Source organism: Colletotrichum acutatum, assembly GCF_030867785.1.
Source record: "Colletotrichum acutatum strain CBS 112980 chromosome Unknown BDZ83scaffold_10, whole genome shotgun sequence".
NCBI lineage: Eukaryota > Fungi > Ascomycota > Sordariomycetes > Glomerellales > Glomerellaceae > Colletotrichum > Colletotrichum acutatum.
The window spans coordinates 139,398-153,790 of NW_026849004.1; the positions used below are offsets into that span (position 1 = coordinate 139,398).

Sequence of the window (14,393 nt, forward strand, 5' to 3'; positions counted from 1 at the left end):
GATGTTGTGCACGCTGTGCCCCATCACTTCATTCCTGCACGCATTCCTCTAGGCTCGCAGGGAAATTGCAGCATTCGCCCTGCGGTCAGCTGCCGTCAGCCAGCCCTTGGCGACCGTGCAAACGCCTCGCGGCAAACTAAAAAGGCGCCAAACAGCCAATTAAGCAATCATGGCAATTGCCATAATACGATTGTGTCTTCCTCCGTCTGTTGTTCCACGTCCTTTCTATTTCCAAAAAGGACAGTCACGATGGACAGGAATCAGACTCGAACAGAAGGACCGCCGCCGAGATACACGGCTTCGAAGCCGGTCGACATGTCTCGGCAACCACTGCGGTACGCTCGCCGCCCGATTTACATACTCGTCACCTACTTGGTGCTTCTCGTCGCACCATGGCTCTGCGTTTGCATTATTAACCGAAAAACGACATCCGACCCGTGGGGAATCATTATGCGGCAAGACCTCGACTCATATCACCGTTGGATCGCTGCGGCTTCGTTTTTCAGCACTGTGGCGGCTGTTATTGCTCTGCCGTGCGTTGCCGCGTTGTTAGCCTACGGCGCAGTCGTCTTCTCGCAGCGCCGATCCAAGCAGCAGACCCTCACCGTGAGACAGCTGCTTGCTATTTCCGACTTGAAATGGACAGCGTTTGTTTCGAGTGGACAGTCGTCGTCCTATCTCCTGCTGGCCACCGGACTGCTTCTTCTCAGTACGTTACAAGTCTTTTGAGCGTGACTACTCCTTCTGACATGCAACAGCTGCCGTACAGCCGCCACTGCAGTCACTGCTGATGCCGCCATCGAGCCGCCCGGTGTACTCATGCGACAGTCTTCGACCATTGAGCAAATGGGACCGGACATGCGACGGCAAGGGACAGCCAGCCCAGGCAATTGGCAAGGATGCCGAGCCCATCTTGCTCCGAGAGTCCAACGCATCTCAAATCGTTACCACGGTCAGAACAAAGATGGTCAACATCACGTCAGCCGACATCCAAGAAAACCTGTGGCGAGCCGAAGACAACCACCGGAGCTTCGTCACGGGAGAGGACCAGACGTACAACGACTCTTTCTGGGTGTCAGCAATTCCCGCCGGCGTCACGACGGGACCGCTCCGACAGCACTCGATCCGGCTCAGCTCAACCGCAGCCTGCCAGGTTGCAGACGAGTACCCCGCCAACTGCGATGGATATGCAACGTCCCTCCAAGGCTTCGGCATCAGTGTGAGAACGTGCATGCCTCGCAACAACACCAGCCCTGCACCCCGTGGGGTCCCGCCGAGGCGACGACAAGACGTTGATGAAGTGCTCTACATTGACGCGCAGATTAGTCCAGAGGCGGCAAAGACTCAGGACTTTTTATCGGAACCGGCTCAGAACGTCACCATCAAGTGTATCGCCAAAACCACCCGTGCCTTTTTCGAGATTGGCAACCTTCAAACGGGACTTGTTCCGTCCGACATCATCGGCGAGTGGCCCTCGGACGAAGACATGGCAGCGCATTTCCACGACTACGATTGGCAGGGTAACCTCATCACCAACGAGTCTGAAAACGACTGGAACCGCGACCGATTTTCCGGCTGGACCTCTAGACAAGGCCCGTTGCGGTCAACAGCCGAGGCGCTCTTTGGCAACGGCTCATACCCACAGGCTGTGCTTGATCTCTTGAGTCAGACCTTCCCGGATGGCCAAGTGCCCGACAACACCACGTCCGACAGCGATGCGAAACGCAGGGCGTGCTCTTTGCCGACGCCCCTCGGTGCATGGCAGCTGCCGTACAACTCGCACAACGACGACTACGACTCGTGGTACTCGTCCATCTACCAGGGATGCTCGCTTGCCGAGCTCCCCAAGACACTGTTCCGGATCGCACAAGGCCTTCAGTACGTCAAGGTGGCGCAGAGCACTCTCGGCGTCGGCATGTACTTGTCCAACGTGGCCGTCCTACAAGACGCCGCATCCAACGACGCCGCGAGGACCATTTACAACTTGGCCGGCACCGAGTTTGTCGCACCGCGGTACACCGTGGGCGCCACCGTCGCCATTAGCCTGCTCATCAGCATGCAAGCCATTGCACTCATTATTCTCGTCTGCTACATTTACAGCCTGCCCACCTGGACCGACACCTTGGACGCCTTTGCCATGATGAGGCTGGGAGCACACTTGAGAGACTCGGTGGACTTTCCACTAGTAGGCCGGGCCAGTCGGGAGGAGATGGGGGCGTTGGATGAGACGGACGGACTGCTCGGCGTCGTCGTGCGGGGTGCCGCGGGCAGGTCAGAGGAGGATCTCGAGCTCGCCGCCCTAGCTTCGTCCAGCACCGCACAAAGGAACGAGACATCTGCGCATCAGTATGCGAGTGTGAGTCCGCTATCACCGACGAGCACGGTCGAACAAGACCCATCGGCCCCTGCCACCCAAACGAGCCATGTAGTGGACGCCACTAGGCCTGGGATGGACACTAGCGAGCTGAGCGAGTACCTCCAAGGGGCCCCGCCGGCGTCCCTCACGACAACAACCACCACCACTACGACGGTGTCTTCCCCCCGAAGCCCGTCACCGCCCCCGCCATACCTGCCGGCGAGATCGTCCAACAGAGACCAGCCGGTGAGGGGGCCGTTTGAGCTGGGGCTGGGAGCCCCTGGGCTCATTACAAGAGCGTTATGGGAACGGTACAGGCCGAGGTAGAATTGCATAGGGAGCACACGAGGTGGGAAAAGTGTGTAAGCGGAGTTTTTGTTTTGTCACATCTATTTTGATACCCACAGAGAAGAAACATTTCCATCAATACTATATCACCAAGTCTCCGGAATGGAGCGACACTCTACCGTGCTTGTTCGAGACTGCTATCGTGAAGAAAGGGAAATAACGCCAGCGCTACCACAGACGCCTGGCTAAGAAAAGAAGTCTAACTTGCAAGTCGAGAGATCGCCGGCGCGGTTCTGGACCCCGCGAATGTGGATACCCCGTTCTAGCTCCGTCTAGCCCGCCCTGCCACCGATACAGGAATGCTCAGAGTTTCAGGCGGGAGGATTTTTAGCAACCTCCAAAGGTCGTGCGTTTTGCCGTTTGCTGGTGGTTGGAAGAGGTACCGCTAACCTGGGAGCTAGCCCTGCTATTCTACGCTTTAACCGTATCGGGAGAGCTCCCTGCGTCTCAGCTGGCCCGTTTTGGCAACTTTTGGGTGGGTTGCTCCGGCACGCCACATTGGACTGGGAAACACTTTTAGACGCGGCGGCGCGTGAAGAGGGAGGGAGGGGAGATAGGGTATGCGACGGCCTCGTTGGTAGTGGGAGGATTGCGTTCTTGGTAATGGAACGAGTTGTTGATCTATTTACGAAGCTTCTTTGCTAGTAGTGAAGAGGGGGATTGTAGACGGTAATTCTTCTCGCGTCCCTTGCTGTGGTGGCTGGTATGCGGTTTCCGATAGATGGTTGGGTCCGCATTCCGCGATACATTCTTCAACCTTCTTGCCACCTTGGGAACGCCTTGTTTTCTCTTGCTTATCTTTTCTGGTGGCGTCTTTGTCTTTTCATCAGGGCTGGCGATCCCCTGCGCGAGGAATGTGCTGTGACGAAAGTCTGTCCCTGACTCAGTTGCCATCATCTTGATCAACAACAGATTCAACCCGAGACCCGGTTCACATCACCACAGGCTGTATACCCTTCCTACGCAACTCTTGCTCAAGCATCTTTGGCATGGCACTGAGTCTGTCACACGCCCACCACGTGGGTTTCTCATCGTCCTCCCCGAGAAGCAATCGCGAGGTCTCGTAAAAGTGGTACAATAGAAGCAGCGCCCTTGGGTCGTTTGCGACAATCATGTCGAGGAACGGGCCGAAGCAAAACAGCGGGAAGGCGAGGATGTATCGCTCGAGGTCGGGCGTCGCGGGGGGCTGGTGATTCGTGCTGCGGTGTTGCCAGAGGGCCATGATGACGGACAGCCGTTCCACGATGCCGGCGAAGGCGGCGCGTTGACGATCCGCGTGACTGTGGTGCTCCGGGGTGGTGCCTTGGTCTTTGGGTGTCATCTCATCGTATCGATCCGTAAAGGCTCTCTGAATCCGGCCGCGATCCATGCCTTGTTCCGCGACGATCTTGTCGAGGGCGTCGCATGGGGCGTCCTGCCATGCCCTGGCAAAGATGCTGTCTGTTCCCTGCGCCCGAGTCCCGGAGAGGAAGACCCGCACGCCGGAGCTGAGAAGGAAGAGCTGGTCCCGGGAGAGGTCGAGAGCGGTATCGGCGTCGTCGGAGCCATCGCTGAACTCGAGATTACACCACGTGAGGTAGTGTATAAGCTGCGCCGTGAAGAAGAGAGAGTCGTACCCTCCCCCAGCCACGTCGTCCCGGCCGAGTTCGGCGCCGAAGAGCGCGCAGCTGCGGGACAAGAGAGCCAGGCTCGCTTCCCTGTAGACGGCGTCTTCTGGTCTGAGGGTGCTGAGGTGCCGCGCCGAGACGGCGAGGATGGCCGTCATGAGGTACTCTGCCCGGAAGGCCAGCGGGAGGACTGACGCCCAGACGTCGGCGAAGCAGAGGGTGGGGATCGCCGCGTGCTGGAAGTGGTGGAGGAGTTGCATGTGGAGGAGGTTTACGGGTCCCGAGGCGTCTACCGGCCGTGCCGGTCCTGTACCGGCGGCGGGCGATGAGGACGACGTCGTCTCTGGGGTGGAGGCCTTTTGCGGGCGTGCGCATGGTTCGTTGCGGCGGATGCAGTTCGCGCAGGGGGTTGATTCGTCGCACTGGATCCCGTGTAAGTCTTGTGTGAGTCTGGGTGACCTCGACTGAGAGACATTGGGACCTATTACCTTCACCTTCCTCCGTTTGCATGGTGTACAGCCACCTCTGCTCTTCCTGTGGGCCTTTTTCTTCTTCGGCTCTGGGTCAGTGGGGTCGATGAACCGGAGGGTCAGAGGCGTGGCGTCTGGGGAGGTGGAGGGGTTGGATGCTGGCATCGTCGAGGTCGTCCCGTGTAGTGGTTCAAAGGGGGTTTGCTGGGGTGGGATGAAGTGAGATTTTTGAGCACCGATGAGCCAGGAAAGTCATTAGGAATGAGATGATTGCCCATTCGGCTAGAGAAGCTGTCGCTAGAATGAGATAGAGTGAGTCTGCTCCATGGCGGAGAGTCCATGAGTGAGATGAAATCAGACAGTGAGCTGAACCTCGCATTCCGAAAGGGGAATGCGATGGAAGCGTGTCCGATAGCGATAATGGTTTAGCTCGCTGCAGTAAAGTAGGGGTCCATGAACCATGACGTCATCACGAGACGTCGTGTAAGATGGCCATGACTACTTTACTGAAATGAAGCTATCGCGAAATTTGTTATACCGGCAGGATACCATTTCAGTGTATTCGTTGTATGCGGTCCATTCACAATATAGACTGATTCCACCAAAGAGGTTGCTCGCCTGAACCCAAAAGCATGTGCACCAGAAGCCTCCAAGGCACAACGGTCCTCAATGAGATCAAATGTGATGGGTCTTTGCCTAGATTAAGATTCGCAGTCATCTTGGGTCACATTGGACGGGCTGAGACTCATCGGAGATACATGAGCTCGACTTTATGACTCTAGACGCTAATGCCCAGGATGCTTGCCCTCAACGTCCTTCACATTTCTTCCCGTCTGTATTCATTGAGTATAGTTCAAGAGCCGCCGGATACTGCTCGTAATTGAAATTCTCTTCGCAAGACGGGCCAGTACGAAGGTTCACGAAAATATAGCCCAGCCATCGTCCTCAATCGGAATGGAGTCACCTACACTTATACCCAATCCTTCGGAACAGAATCATGTCACCATCTCAACAGGAGCTACCGATGCAACCGACTCCCCTGAACCAAGTCGACACATCACCAACACTCCAAGTCTCACGTTCAAAGGCGACCTCATCATCCTACCAAACGCACAAGCCCGCATCAGCCCTACGTGTGCATCAATCGCGGACCCAAGCCAACACACCCTCCACCTCTTCGCCGACGCCTCGTTCCCCGGACACGACTGGCACAAGGGGCCCTCGAAGCCGTCCGCGCCAGCAGGCGCCGCCGTCTTCTGGAAGCCGTGGCCGTGTACAGACCCCGTCGACCCGTGGCACTCCCGCGCATTCCAGATCCTCGCGTGCCACAACTCCCGCCAAGCAGAACTCTACGCCGTCGTCGCAGCCCTCGAGACGGCGACGCTGCTAGCCCACCTGATGCCGGACCTGAGACGGGTCACGATCTTTTCCGACTGTCAGGGCGTCATGAACACGCTCGCCGCAGCGGAGGGCTCCTACCCCAGCGCCTTGGATCCCCTCGTCAAACGCGCCTTTGAGGCGTGCGGCTCTCTGCGGGATAAGAGGAACATCAGGGTCGCTGTGTGCTGGTGTCCCGGCCACGTTGGTATCGTCGGCAACGAAAAGGCTGACGAGCTATCGAAAGAGATCCGACGGTACAACTTTAGGCACTTGGTTCCTAAAGAGCAGCCCACGCGCGTGAGCGGGTATGAGATTCCGTCCAAGTATCTAGAGAGGGCGCGCCGCGGGCACTGGTGGAAGGATGAGGCTGACTTCGAGTGGACGGCGAACATGCCTCGCAAGCGGTTTTATCCGGTGGCTGCTAGTAGAGAGTGCGATGATGAAAACTACGATTATGAAGACTACGATTATGAGGCTGACGATGGAGCTTACAACGATGAAGACTACAATTATGACGCCGACGACGAGTTCTCCGACGACGAGTTCTACGACGATGAGGCATCTGCAACCCTCTCGTTGTATAGCTACTCTTCAGCCACGCAGAGCCAAACAAGAAAGCGCGAGCGTTCGATATCAGACCCACCAGAGTATCCCTGCAAGAGACAAAGGACAGGCCGACTCGAGCACGGCATCAAGCAGTCGAGAACACTGGAATGGACTCCAACTCCAGTCTGAGGTCGCTCGCCGTACTCTCAGAAAGTGGCGCAAGTTACAAGACAAACACACTGTCATTGATCTCCACAGCTTTTGATTACCTCGTTCAAGTAGCTCGTCGAACTCGGCATCTTAGAGACCCCCAGCTAGTCGCTCCGTTAGCAGACGTACCGATATCTGTTGACATGTAAGCCTCGAGACCATTGGTACGTGGCAGACAGACTCACTCTATAGACAAGTAAAGAGCAGTAGCAGGATATATGTCACGTCCCTTGCCGGCCAAGGTCTTTGGCAAGGAGCTTCGCCAACCTAGGGCCAGGTTCGGGCGAGGATCGCAGCACCCAGACCTATAGATAAAAATACACCAATAGGGCTTAGCAAACTCACTTGGTAACAATACCACAAAACCGTGATCGTCATCAAAATGATTCTTTTGGAGAGTCTATAATCCCGGCCCCATGTAGCGAATATGCAGAGACCACGCGCGCCGTCCGCCCAGATACAGCCAGCCCGCCCCAATGCTAAATGGAAATCCTTCACCAACGTCGGGCCATGCTGTGTGTGACACGACATTCTTTTCAATTGCTCACAAAAAACACAACACCGCTTTTTCTTTGTTTCAGCCAGACCCGATTTCGGCTCGTAAAACTCCAACCATGTCTAACTGTGGGGGGAATTCGGCTCACACAACCCGCGCGCCAGCAGTGTCCCTTGTATCGTCATGAGCGCAAAAACATGTCTATAATTACAGTTAAGAAGAATGAAGACGGAGACTGCCTACAGTGGCAGCCCGCGGTCGACTATCGGCAGGATACTCTGCCTATTTGCGTCGCCTCGTCTTGGGCGCGGGCGCGGGTTCGGGCGACGGCTCCACGGCCTGTCGCTTCTTGACGGTCTGCTTCTTTGGTCTCGGAGGCGGCGGCGGCTCCGAGTGGAGATGGCCGAGCTCCTCCATCGCCGTGGAATTCTCCCACGCGAGGCAGCGGTAGTTTGTGGGTTCGGGCGTCGGCTCGTGCTGGCGGCCTCTGGTGCTCATGCGCTTCGAGTCGCGCCTCTTGCCCTTCTTCTCCTTCTCTTGCTTTTCCTCCTCCTGCTGTTGCTGCTCCTCGGGCTCCGCGGCGGCAAGATACGTCTTGCGGTTCTCCATGTGCTGAACAATCTTGTCCCGGAACGCCACGATTTCTTTCCGAAGTCGCAACTCGTTGAAGCCCCGCGGATCCAACCACTTGAGGAGCTCATCGACCTGCTCCGGCTCGCTATAGTAGCCCCACTGGTGGGCGTTGAAGACGCTGGTGGGGCCCTCTTCCAGCTTCTTCCGCTCCGGCACCGTCATGGAAAATTTGGTTTGGTACTCGGCCTGGTACTCGGGGTCGGTGTCAATGTATCCTTGGCGCTCCAGCTCGTCGGGGCCTTGCACCCATATGCAACCGTTGGCGTACTCAGCAGCAGCGGTTGAGCTGTCCGGGAGCCCTCCGTACGGCATTCCGTTGCGTTCGAACCAGTAGTACCGGTTCCAGAATCGGTCCTTACCCAAGACACGGGTCCGGCCACAGTCGGCTTCGCGGAGGTCGTTATCGATCACGGCGATCTCGTCTTCGCACTTTTTGATAAAGTCCTCCTTCTTCTGGATATCCTTGAGGACCTTGAGGAACTGCTTTGACTGCTTGGGTGCCTTTGCGGCTTCGGCGGCCTTTTCTTTCCGCTCGAGCTCCTCCTTGCGCTTGCGTTGCCTCTCCGCGGCACGGTCGTTGGCGCGGCGGAAGTTCCTGCGGGGTGCTCCCTCCTCGTCAGAGTCGGCCACTTCGTCCTCGGCGTCGGCGGCGTCAGCTGCCGACTCGTCTGCGTCCGTCATCTTGACATCCTCGTCTGCCTTTGGCTCGGGAGGCGGCGACGGCGGCATGTTGTCGGGTAGCATGATCTTGCGCTGGTCGTTGAGAGCACGCAGTTCCTCGATGCTGTCGGGGGGTCAGCAATAAATTCATCAAAACATTTGGTGTCACGTACGCCTGCTTTCTCTGCCGCTGCCAGTCAATCTTTTCCTTACGGAACGCCGTCATTTGCTCGCTGCATTCCTCCATGTAGGTACGCATCGCCTTGGTCTGCGTCGTGAGCATGCAGATGATCTGCAACGCCTGCACACGGTAGTTGACGTCGAGTCGAGCATAGTGCTCCTGCACCGTCTCTTGGGTGGGGTCCTCGTCGGGAGGACACAGCTGGGCGAGCAAATCTTCGCACGCCTCCTCCATCCTCTCGTTCTTGGAGAGCTGGTGCAGCAGACCGACGACGATTCTCTCCCAGCCGCCGTTCTGGAAATTGCGTTTCCTGAGCTCTTCGATCCAGTCGTACTCTTCAAGGAGGTCCTCGGCGCGGTGCTTGATCTCGGGCTCCACATTCTGGCTTTCCTTCTCGGCTGCCCTCGCCTCGGCTAGCAGCCTCTCGGCCTCGGCTTTGGCGAGACTGCTCCGTGTGGCCCTCGCAGGCGGCCGATCGGTTTCCGGGGTCGGCTCCTTGGTCTCCTCATCTTCTTCTTCTTCAGAGTCCTCCTCTTCGTCCTCTAGCTCGGGCAGCTGGACATTGACCTTGCCGCCGTCTGCCTCGGCACTCACAATTTGCTTGAGCACCGCACAGTGGATTTCCTCAAACAGCTGGACCTTGGTCTCCTCAGATGCGACAGACATGGCCTCCACAAAGTCGTCAAACGTAAACGAGTCGAGCTTGAAAATTTCGCAGTACACATTCAGGGTATCCCACGTCTCCAAAAACGAGCCAATGGACTTCATCGACAGCTTGTCGCGTATGCTTGCGCTGCCATTCACAGCCACGTCGGAGGCGGTCGGGGGGTCGTTGCAGAGGAACGCCAGGGCGGGTCTGACGACGCCCTCTCTCAGAGGCACCTGGAGATCCTCGATGGGGTACTTTGGTGGTGGTGGCGGCGGCGGTGGCTCGGGCGCAGTCATGGAGTGCGGTAGCGGTTGATTCCGGAAGTTGAGGGGCAGCTGGAAGGGGTTCTTGTGCGGCGGGGCGTGGAAGATGCCAGCCTCGGACGCCATGTTTGGCGAGCCATTCTGGCCTTGGGGGAACTCTGGCGATTGATGCTTGCCCTTTTGGCTCTTGAATGCGGGCTTCAGCTCGGGCAGCCGCGCAGGGCCGTTCTGGATGGCGCCGTTAACACCGTTGGTGCCGTTGCCGTCCTGCGTCGGAGTCTGGCTGGCGCGCTTCTGGGCCTGCAGCTGCTTCCTCTCCATCAACTTGGTGTCGTAGCGTAGGTGAGGCGGGACCCTGGAATCGATGTGGTACTGTGCCGCCACATCGTGCTTCACGAGCCACGGCGCTCCGTTCCATGCCTCGCGCGTCACCGTCTTCTTGATGAAGGAGCGCAGCACCGACTTTGTAAATATTTTGCGATCGCGGAAGATGTGGTCGTCGTCGACCACAGCTTCGATACCCGGGCGTTCCTCCAAGCTGACCGTGTAGCGTGTATAAGGGGCGGTCTGGGTGCCGTCTGGCAAAATCTTGCCGCCGAACCGGGTCTTTTCTCGCACGACGCCCTGCAATCTCTCGCTCTCGGCCGTGCTAACGGTCACGGCCTCGCCCGGGTAGTAGTCGGCTCTAAACTCGTCAAAGACCAAGTCGACAAGCGCATCGATTCGGGACACCGTTTGGAATTGGACGCGACGCAGGACGGGGCCCTTGAGAGCTTCGGGGAAGGCTTGCTCAACCTCTTCGGCACCGGCGAGCTATCGTCATGTCAGCAGGTTTGCGCGGCAGTGGAAAATGGCGGGACGAACTTCGCTCTTGAGTGCTTCGAAAAAAGTCAGGCCGGAGTGCCCTGTGATCTGGCAGATGAAGCGCCGCTACACGCTGGGGTTAGTCTTGGCCCGAAGCCCCACCTGGCCTGGGACGTACCTGTTTGTAGAAATCCATTCTTCACCGCATTAGCTGAAGCCGAAAAGGAAACGAAAAAAGTGACGACAAAAAACTCACCTCGTAAGATAATCCTCATATTGGGCAAAGACCTCGCCGGTCTGTGGGATATGCCAGACCTGGGGGCCTGCATCAGTACTCGTCGCAACGTTTGTAAATGTCACTCTGCGAACCTCTGCATTATCATCCTTGACGTCCTTGGGAGCCAGAAACTGCACCGGTTTACGCTTGAAGAGGACCTGTACCTCAAGTCAGCGATCTGCGACCCCGGAGAGCGCGTCGGGAGGCCGTACCATGTTGGCTGTTGGCTACAATGGCATGGCCCAAGATTCGAGGTTCCGATTGCGCGGTGGGGCTGAAATCCAGCCAACCTTGTCTTCAACCGTACAAGTGGTCCTATAGAACCTCGAGGACCATTTGCTGGGCAAAGGAAACGCGTTGTGGCGGTCTGGCGGGTGTGTTGTGGTCGCGGCCGGAGCGAGCGGAGGCGCGGTCGTGGGTGTCGGGCAGGGGGAGGACGGGTCGGCGGGTGCACTTACACGCGAGACTCGCGGGGGACGCGGTGCGGCTCGCAGATGACGTGTCGGAGATGGCTGTATAAATGACGATATCGATGGTTCGTGGTTGTGGTCGCGGGTTGGTGAGAAAACGCGCAGCCTGCGAGTCGTGGGTGAAACGACGGGGGAAAAAAAAAACAAGAGGTGGGAAAGGAAGTGGTGAGCTTTGGGGGGGAGGAGGAAAGGAAAGGGAAAAAGAGAAGAAGGGCGCCAGTGAAAAGCGGTCCTGGCCCGCTTGGCCCGTTCGGCCCACGGTGCCTCCGCATCCCATCTCCCAGGCGCCTGCGCACCAGGCCTCCTTACCCTCCTCCACCCGCCACGACTCCGTCCGCCTCGGGAATCCCACAACCGCGTCGGCCACCCGCGAATTTGTACTCGTTGGGTTCGCCATGGCTGGGGCTTTCGATTGAGCACTCAAATAGCCACGAATACCACGATTTGGTCGATTAATGCCGTGATATGTCTTGCACGTCTTCCGGCCCTTGAGGGTAGCCTAGTTTTCGTCAATTGCCTCCTCGGGGCCAGCTCCGGATGAGCACCGTTCTACCACCACACCACATATAAACGTGATTCAACGTGCCCATACAAGCTATCACATTGTTACGAACTCGTCCACGTAATTCCAAGTGTTACCGACACGCCTTGCGGCCTCTCGGTCATGATATCAACGTCGGGACGGACCGCCGCGGCCGCTCCGGGCCTCCGGGCTCCGTGTAAGTGATTTTGGCGCAATTACCTTGTACCGCAGTCAATCACTCAAATTCCGATAGTGCATCGCCCAAGCTGTGCACGACAAGTGTCTGTTTTGTTCTTTGGCTTGTTCGTGGCATACAATGGGCTATGTCCAAATGGCCCACGACCCCCGGTCCCCCTGCTCAGCCGTTAGCTCCAAAATGGTAGTTTCCCTCCTGGTAAGGTACTTGTAGTGGAGCCGGTGCTGCTGTCAGCCTCCAGGCACGTGAGACGCGGGTTTTCATTGGCTCCCGCCAGCTAGGCCCCCACGGGACCAAGCGTCTCTTTTAGACCTCCGGCAACTCAGTGGCACTGGCACGCAAAAGTTTCACCGTATTTTGTCTCGACTGTAATTCTATGTCTACCTAAGGTAGCAATACACACCCATTCTATGACGTGAAATAGACAACCATGAATCCGATCCAGCTACCAACCACGCCTACAGCGCAGTACGAGCTGGTGAACATGAGTGGCAGGAACTCGTACCGCTTCCCAAACACAACCTGGTGGAGCAGCGAGCAGTAGAAAATCAGCGGGATGCTGATGGCAATGTACAACGTGCTGAACCGGTCCAGCAAAAAGAACCTCGCCTTGCGCGAAGCCGGGGCCAAGCGGTCAAACACCATGAGGAACAACACCAACCAGAAAATGGTGTACACCGTCTTGATTGGGAACTCGGCCGAGGTGAAGAGTAGGGGAAAGAGAGACACATGGCCAGCCACAGCCAGCGGCCGGAACGCGCCAAGGTAACGACGATCCTTGAGAGCGATCAGGCTGAAGGGGATAATGACCAAGAGAATGGCCTTTTCATGCACATGCCATCCGAAAAGGAACGAGGCATAACCGCAGAGCGTTACCGCCCCGATGAAGGCATCCCATGTGGGGGGTGCTTGGAAGAAGAGCTTGATCAATGGCAGCACCTGAAAGAAGAGCGTCAGAGCAAAGCAGGTCCGCGGGGTGATCTCTGGCAAGACGGCAAAGGCCGTGTCTCCGACGAGTCCTCTGGTGACGCTGTTGATTGCCTCGGCCTTGACTGGCAGGTTGAGGCGGGGTGCGGCTGCAATGTGTCAGTCTATTGTCTTGATAGTCTTGTGGCGGTCAACCATACCATAGATCAGAACGCGATCGGCAAACGAGTAGAGTGCCCAGATATTCGGAGCCCAGTAGGCGTGGCAGAGGCCGCGCGAGAAGGGGAACAGCCGGCTCATCATCTGGGGGATTTGTTCCAGGGCAGCAAACGGGCCAAAGGCAGCCCCAAAGATGGCCGCAATGCCACCACCCAGCTTGACACAGTTGAGGAACTGAATCCTAAAGATGGACTTGGGCGACAGGCAGTATGCGCGCAGCAAGAAGACAAAGTAAGCCGGCGCGAGGTACAGGTAGATGTGCTTCATGCACAGCAACGCAGCAAAGACCAATCCGCTGCCCAGCAAACCCGACTTGGACCTGGCCAGCACGAGGGACAGAATGAGCACACCGTACATGGCGCCGTTGTACTGGAAGTGAATGTGGTCAATGATGAGGAGGCCGGGCGACAACAGGATGGAGATGGCAGCAGCTTGGGCAGCCCGTCTCGTGGGACCGGTGGCAGAGTCGATGAACCTGGACCTTAGCGTATAGTCGATGCGACGGGTAGATAAGCAGACTTACCGTTGCAGCGCGTAGACGAGCACCAGCTCAGAAATGATGACGGTCCATCGCTGGAAGTAGACCGTCTGCCAGCTATCGTATTCCAGGTTGTAGAGCTTGAGCATGGCCGGGTCGACGAGCTTGGCGACCTGGGACATGGCCCACTCAAAGTAGGCGAAGAAGGGAGGGTAGTCGAGGGTCCATTCTGACGTCTTTTCGTAGTACCATTCTGATAGCGGGAGGCTGTTGGTGATGGCGAGCCAGTTGCGGTGGACTTCGAAATCGGTGGATTTGCTGCGCGACGTGTCAGCTGGGAATCTTTCAAGCTGGGGGAGAGGGGACCACCACATACTAGGCCGGGAAGAGGAGGACTTTGAGTGCGCCGGCAACGAGGGCACACTGCGTGAGGGTCGGATACGATTCGGCCATTGTGGCGCGTTCGAGAACCGGTCAGTAGGTAATCCGCATTGATCTGGGCGGTGCCGTGAGAGCTTCACTGGAGTGGTCGGTGGCCGAGAGGAGGTGGGAGGAATTTCACAGGCCACCTTGGCCGGTGTCGTCAGGGGTCCTGCTCAATGGAAGGAGCTGCAGCTTGGGGTTTTTTTTTTTGGAGAAGGGGCCATGGGCAGGGGTTGACGTTGGGCCCGTGCGACATCGCGGTGAAACCAGTCGCTGT

At 57.4% G+C, this 14,393-nt stretch overlaps 5 protein-coding genes across 5 annotated transcripts; 2 read left to right on the forward strand and 3 right to left on the reverse strand.

The window, feature by feature from the left end:
- Window positions 1-315: 315 nt before the first annotated feature.
- BDZ83DRAFT_567858 (uncharacterized protein) lies at window positions 316-2,683 on the forward strand (the record flags this gene model as incomplete). The annotated part of the gene is made up of 2 exons (XM_060503999.1): window positions 316-709; window positions 759-2,683. The coding sequence occupies 2 exons, from the start codon at window positions 316-318 to the stop codon at window positions 2,681-2,683; spliced, it is 2,319 nt and encodes a 772-aa protein (XP_060369699.1).
- Window positions 2,684-3,635: 952 nt separating this feature from the next.
- Window positions 3,636-4,946, reverse strand: BDZ83DRAFT_567906 (uncharacterized protein; the record flags this gene model as incomplete). Its single annotated transcript, XM_060504007.1, has 2 exons — window positions 3,636-4,733; window positions 4,800-4,946. 2 exons carry the CDS (start codon window positions 4,944-4,946, stop codon window positions 3,636-3,638), a joined length of 1,245 nt encoding a protein of 414 aa, XP_060369700.1.
- Window positions 4,947-5,735: 789 nt separating this feature from the next.
- On the forward strand, window positions 5,736-6,896 carry BDZ83DRAFT_748046 (uncharacterized protein; the record flags this gene model as incomplete). Its single annotated transcript, XM_060513559.1, has 1 exon — window positions 5,736-6,896. The coding sequence occupies one exon, from the start codon at window positions 5,736-5,738 to the stop codon at window positions 6,894-6,896; it is 1,161 nt and encodes a 386-aa protein (XP_060369701.1).
- Window positions 6,897-7,237: 341 nt separating this feature from the next.
- BDZ83DRAFT_604510 (uncharacterized protein) lies at window positions 7,238-11,523 on the reverse strand. The gene is made up of 7 exons (XM_060507279.1): window positions 11,093-11,523; window positions 10,973-11,038; window positions 10,860-10,918; window positions 10,782-10,800; window positions 10,664-10,729; window positions 8,880-10,612; window positions 7,238-8,830 (listed from the first exon to the last, which is right to left on the reverse strand). The coding sequence occupies exons 1-7, from the start codon at window positions 11,093-11,095 to the stop codon at window positions 7,696-7,698; spliced, it is 3,081 nt and encodes a 1,026-aa protein (XP_060369702.1). The 5' UTR covers window positions 11,096-11,523; the 3' UTR covers window positions 7,238-7,695.
- An 861-nt stretch (window positions 11,524-12,384) lies between these two features.
- On the reverse strand, window positions 12,385-14,364 carry BDZ83DRAFT_604513 (ALG8 glycosyltransferase family ALG6). Its single transcript, XM_060507280.1, has 4 exons — window positions 14,070-14,364; window positions 13,739-14,011; window positions 13,197-13,690; window positions 12,385-13,145 (listed from the first exon to the last, which is right to left on the reverse strand). The coding sequence occupies exons 1-4, from the start codon at window positions 14,144-14,146 to the stop codon at window positions 12,478-12,480; spliced, it is 1,512 nt and encodes a 503-aa protein (XP_060369703.1). The 5' UTR covers window positions 14,147-14,364; the 3' UTR covers window positions 12,385-12,477.
- Between the last annotated feature and the right edge of the window lie 29 nt (window positions 14,365-14,393).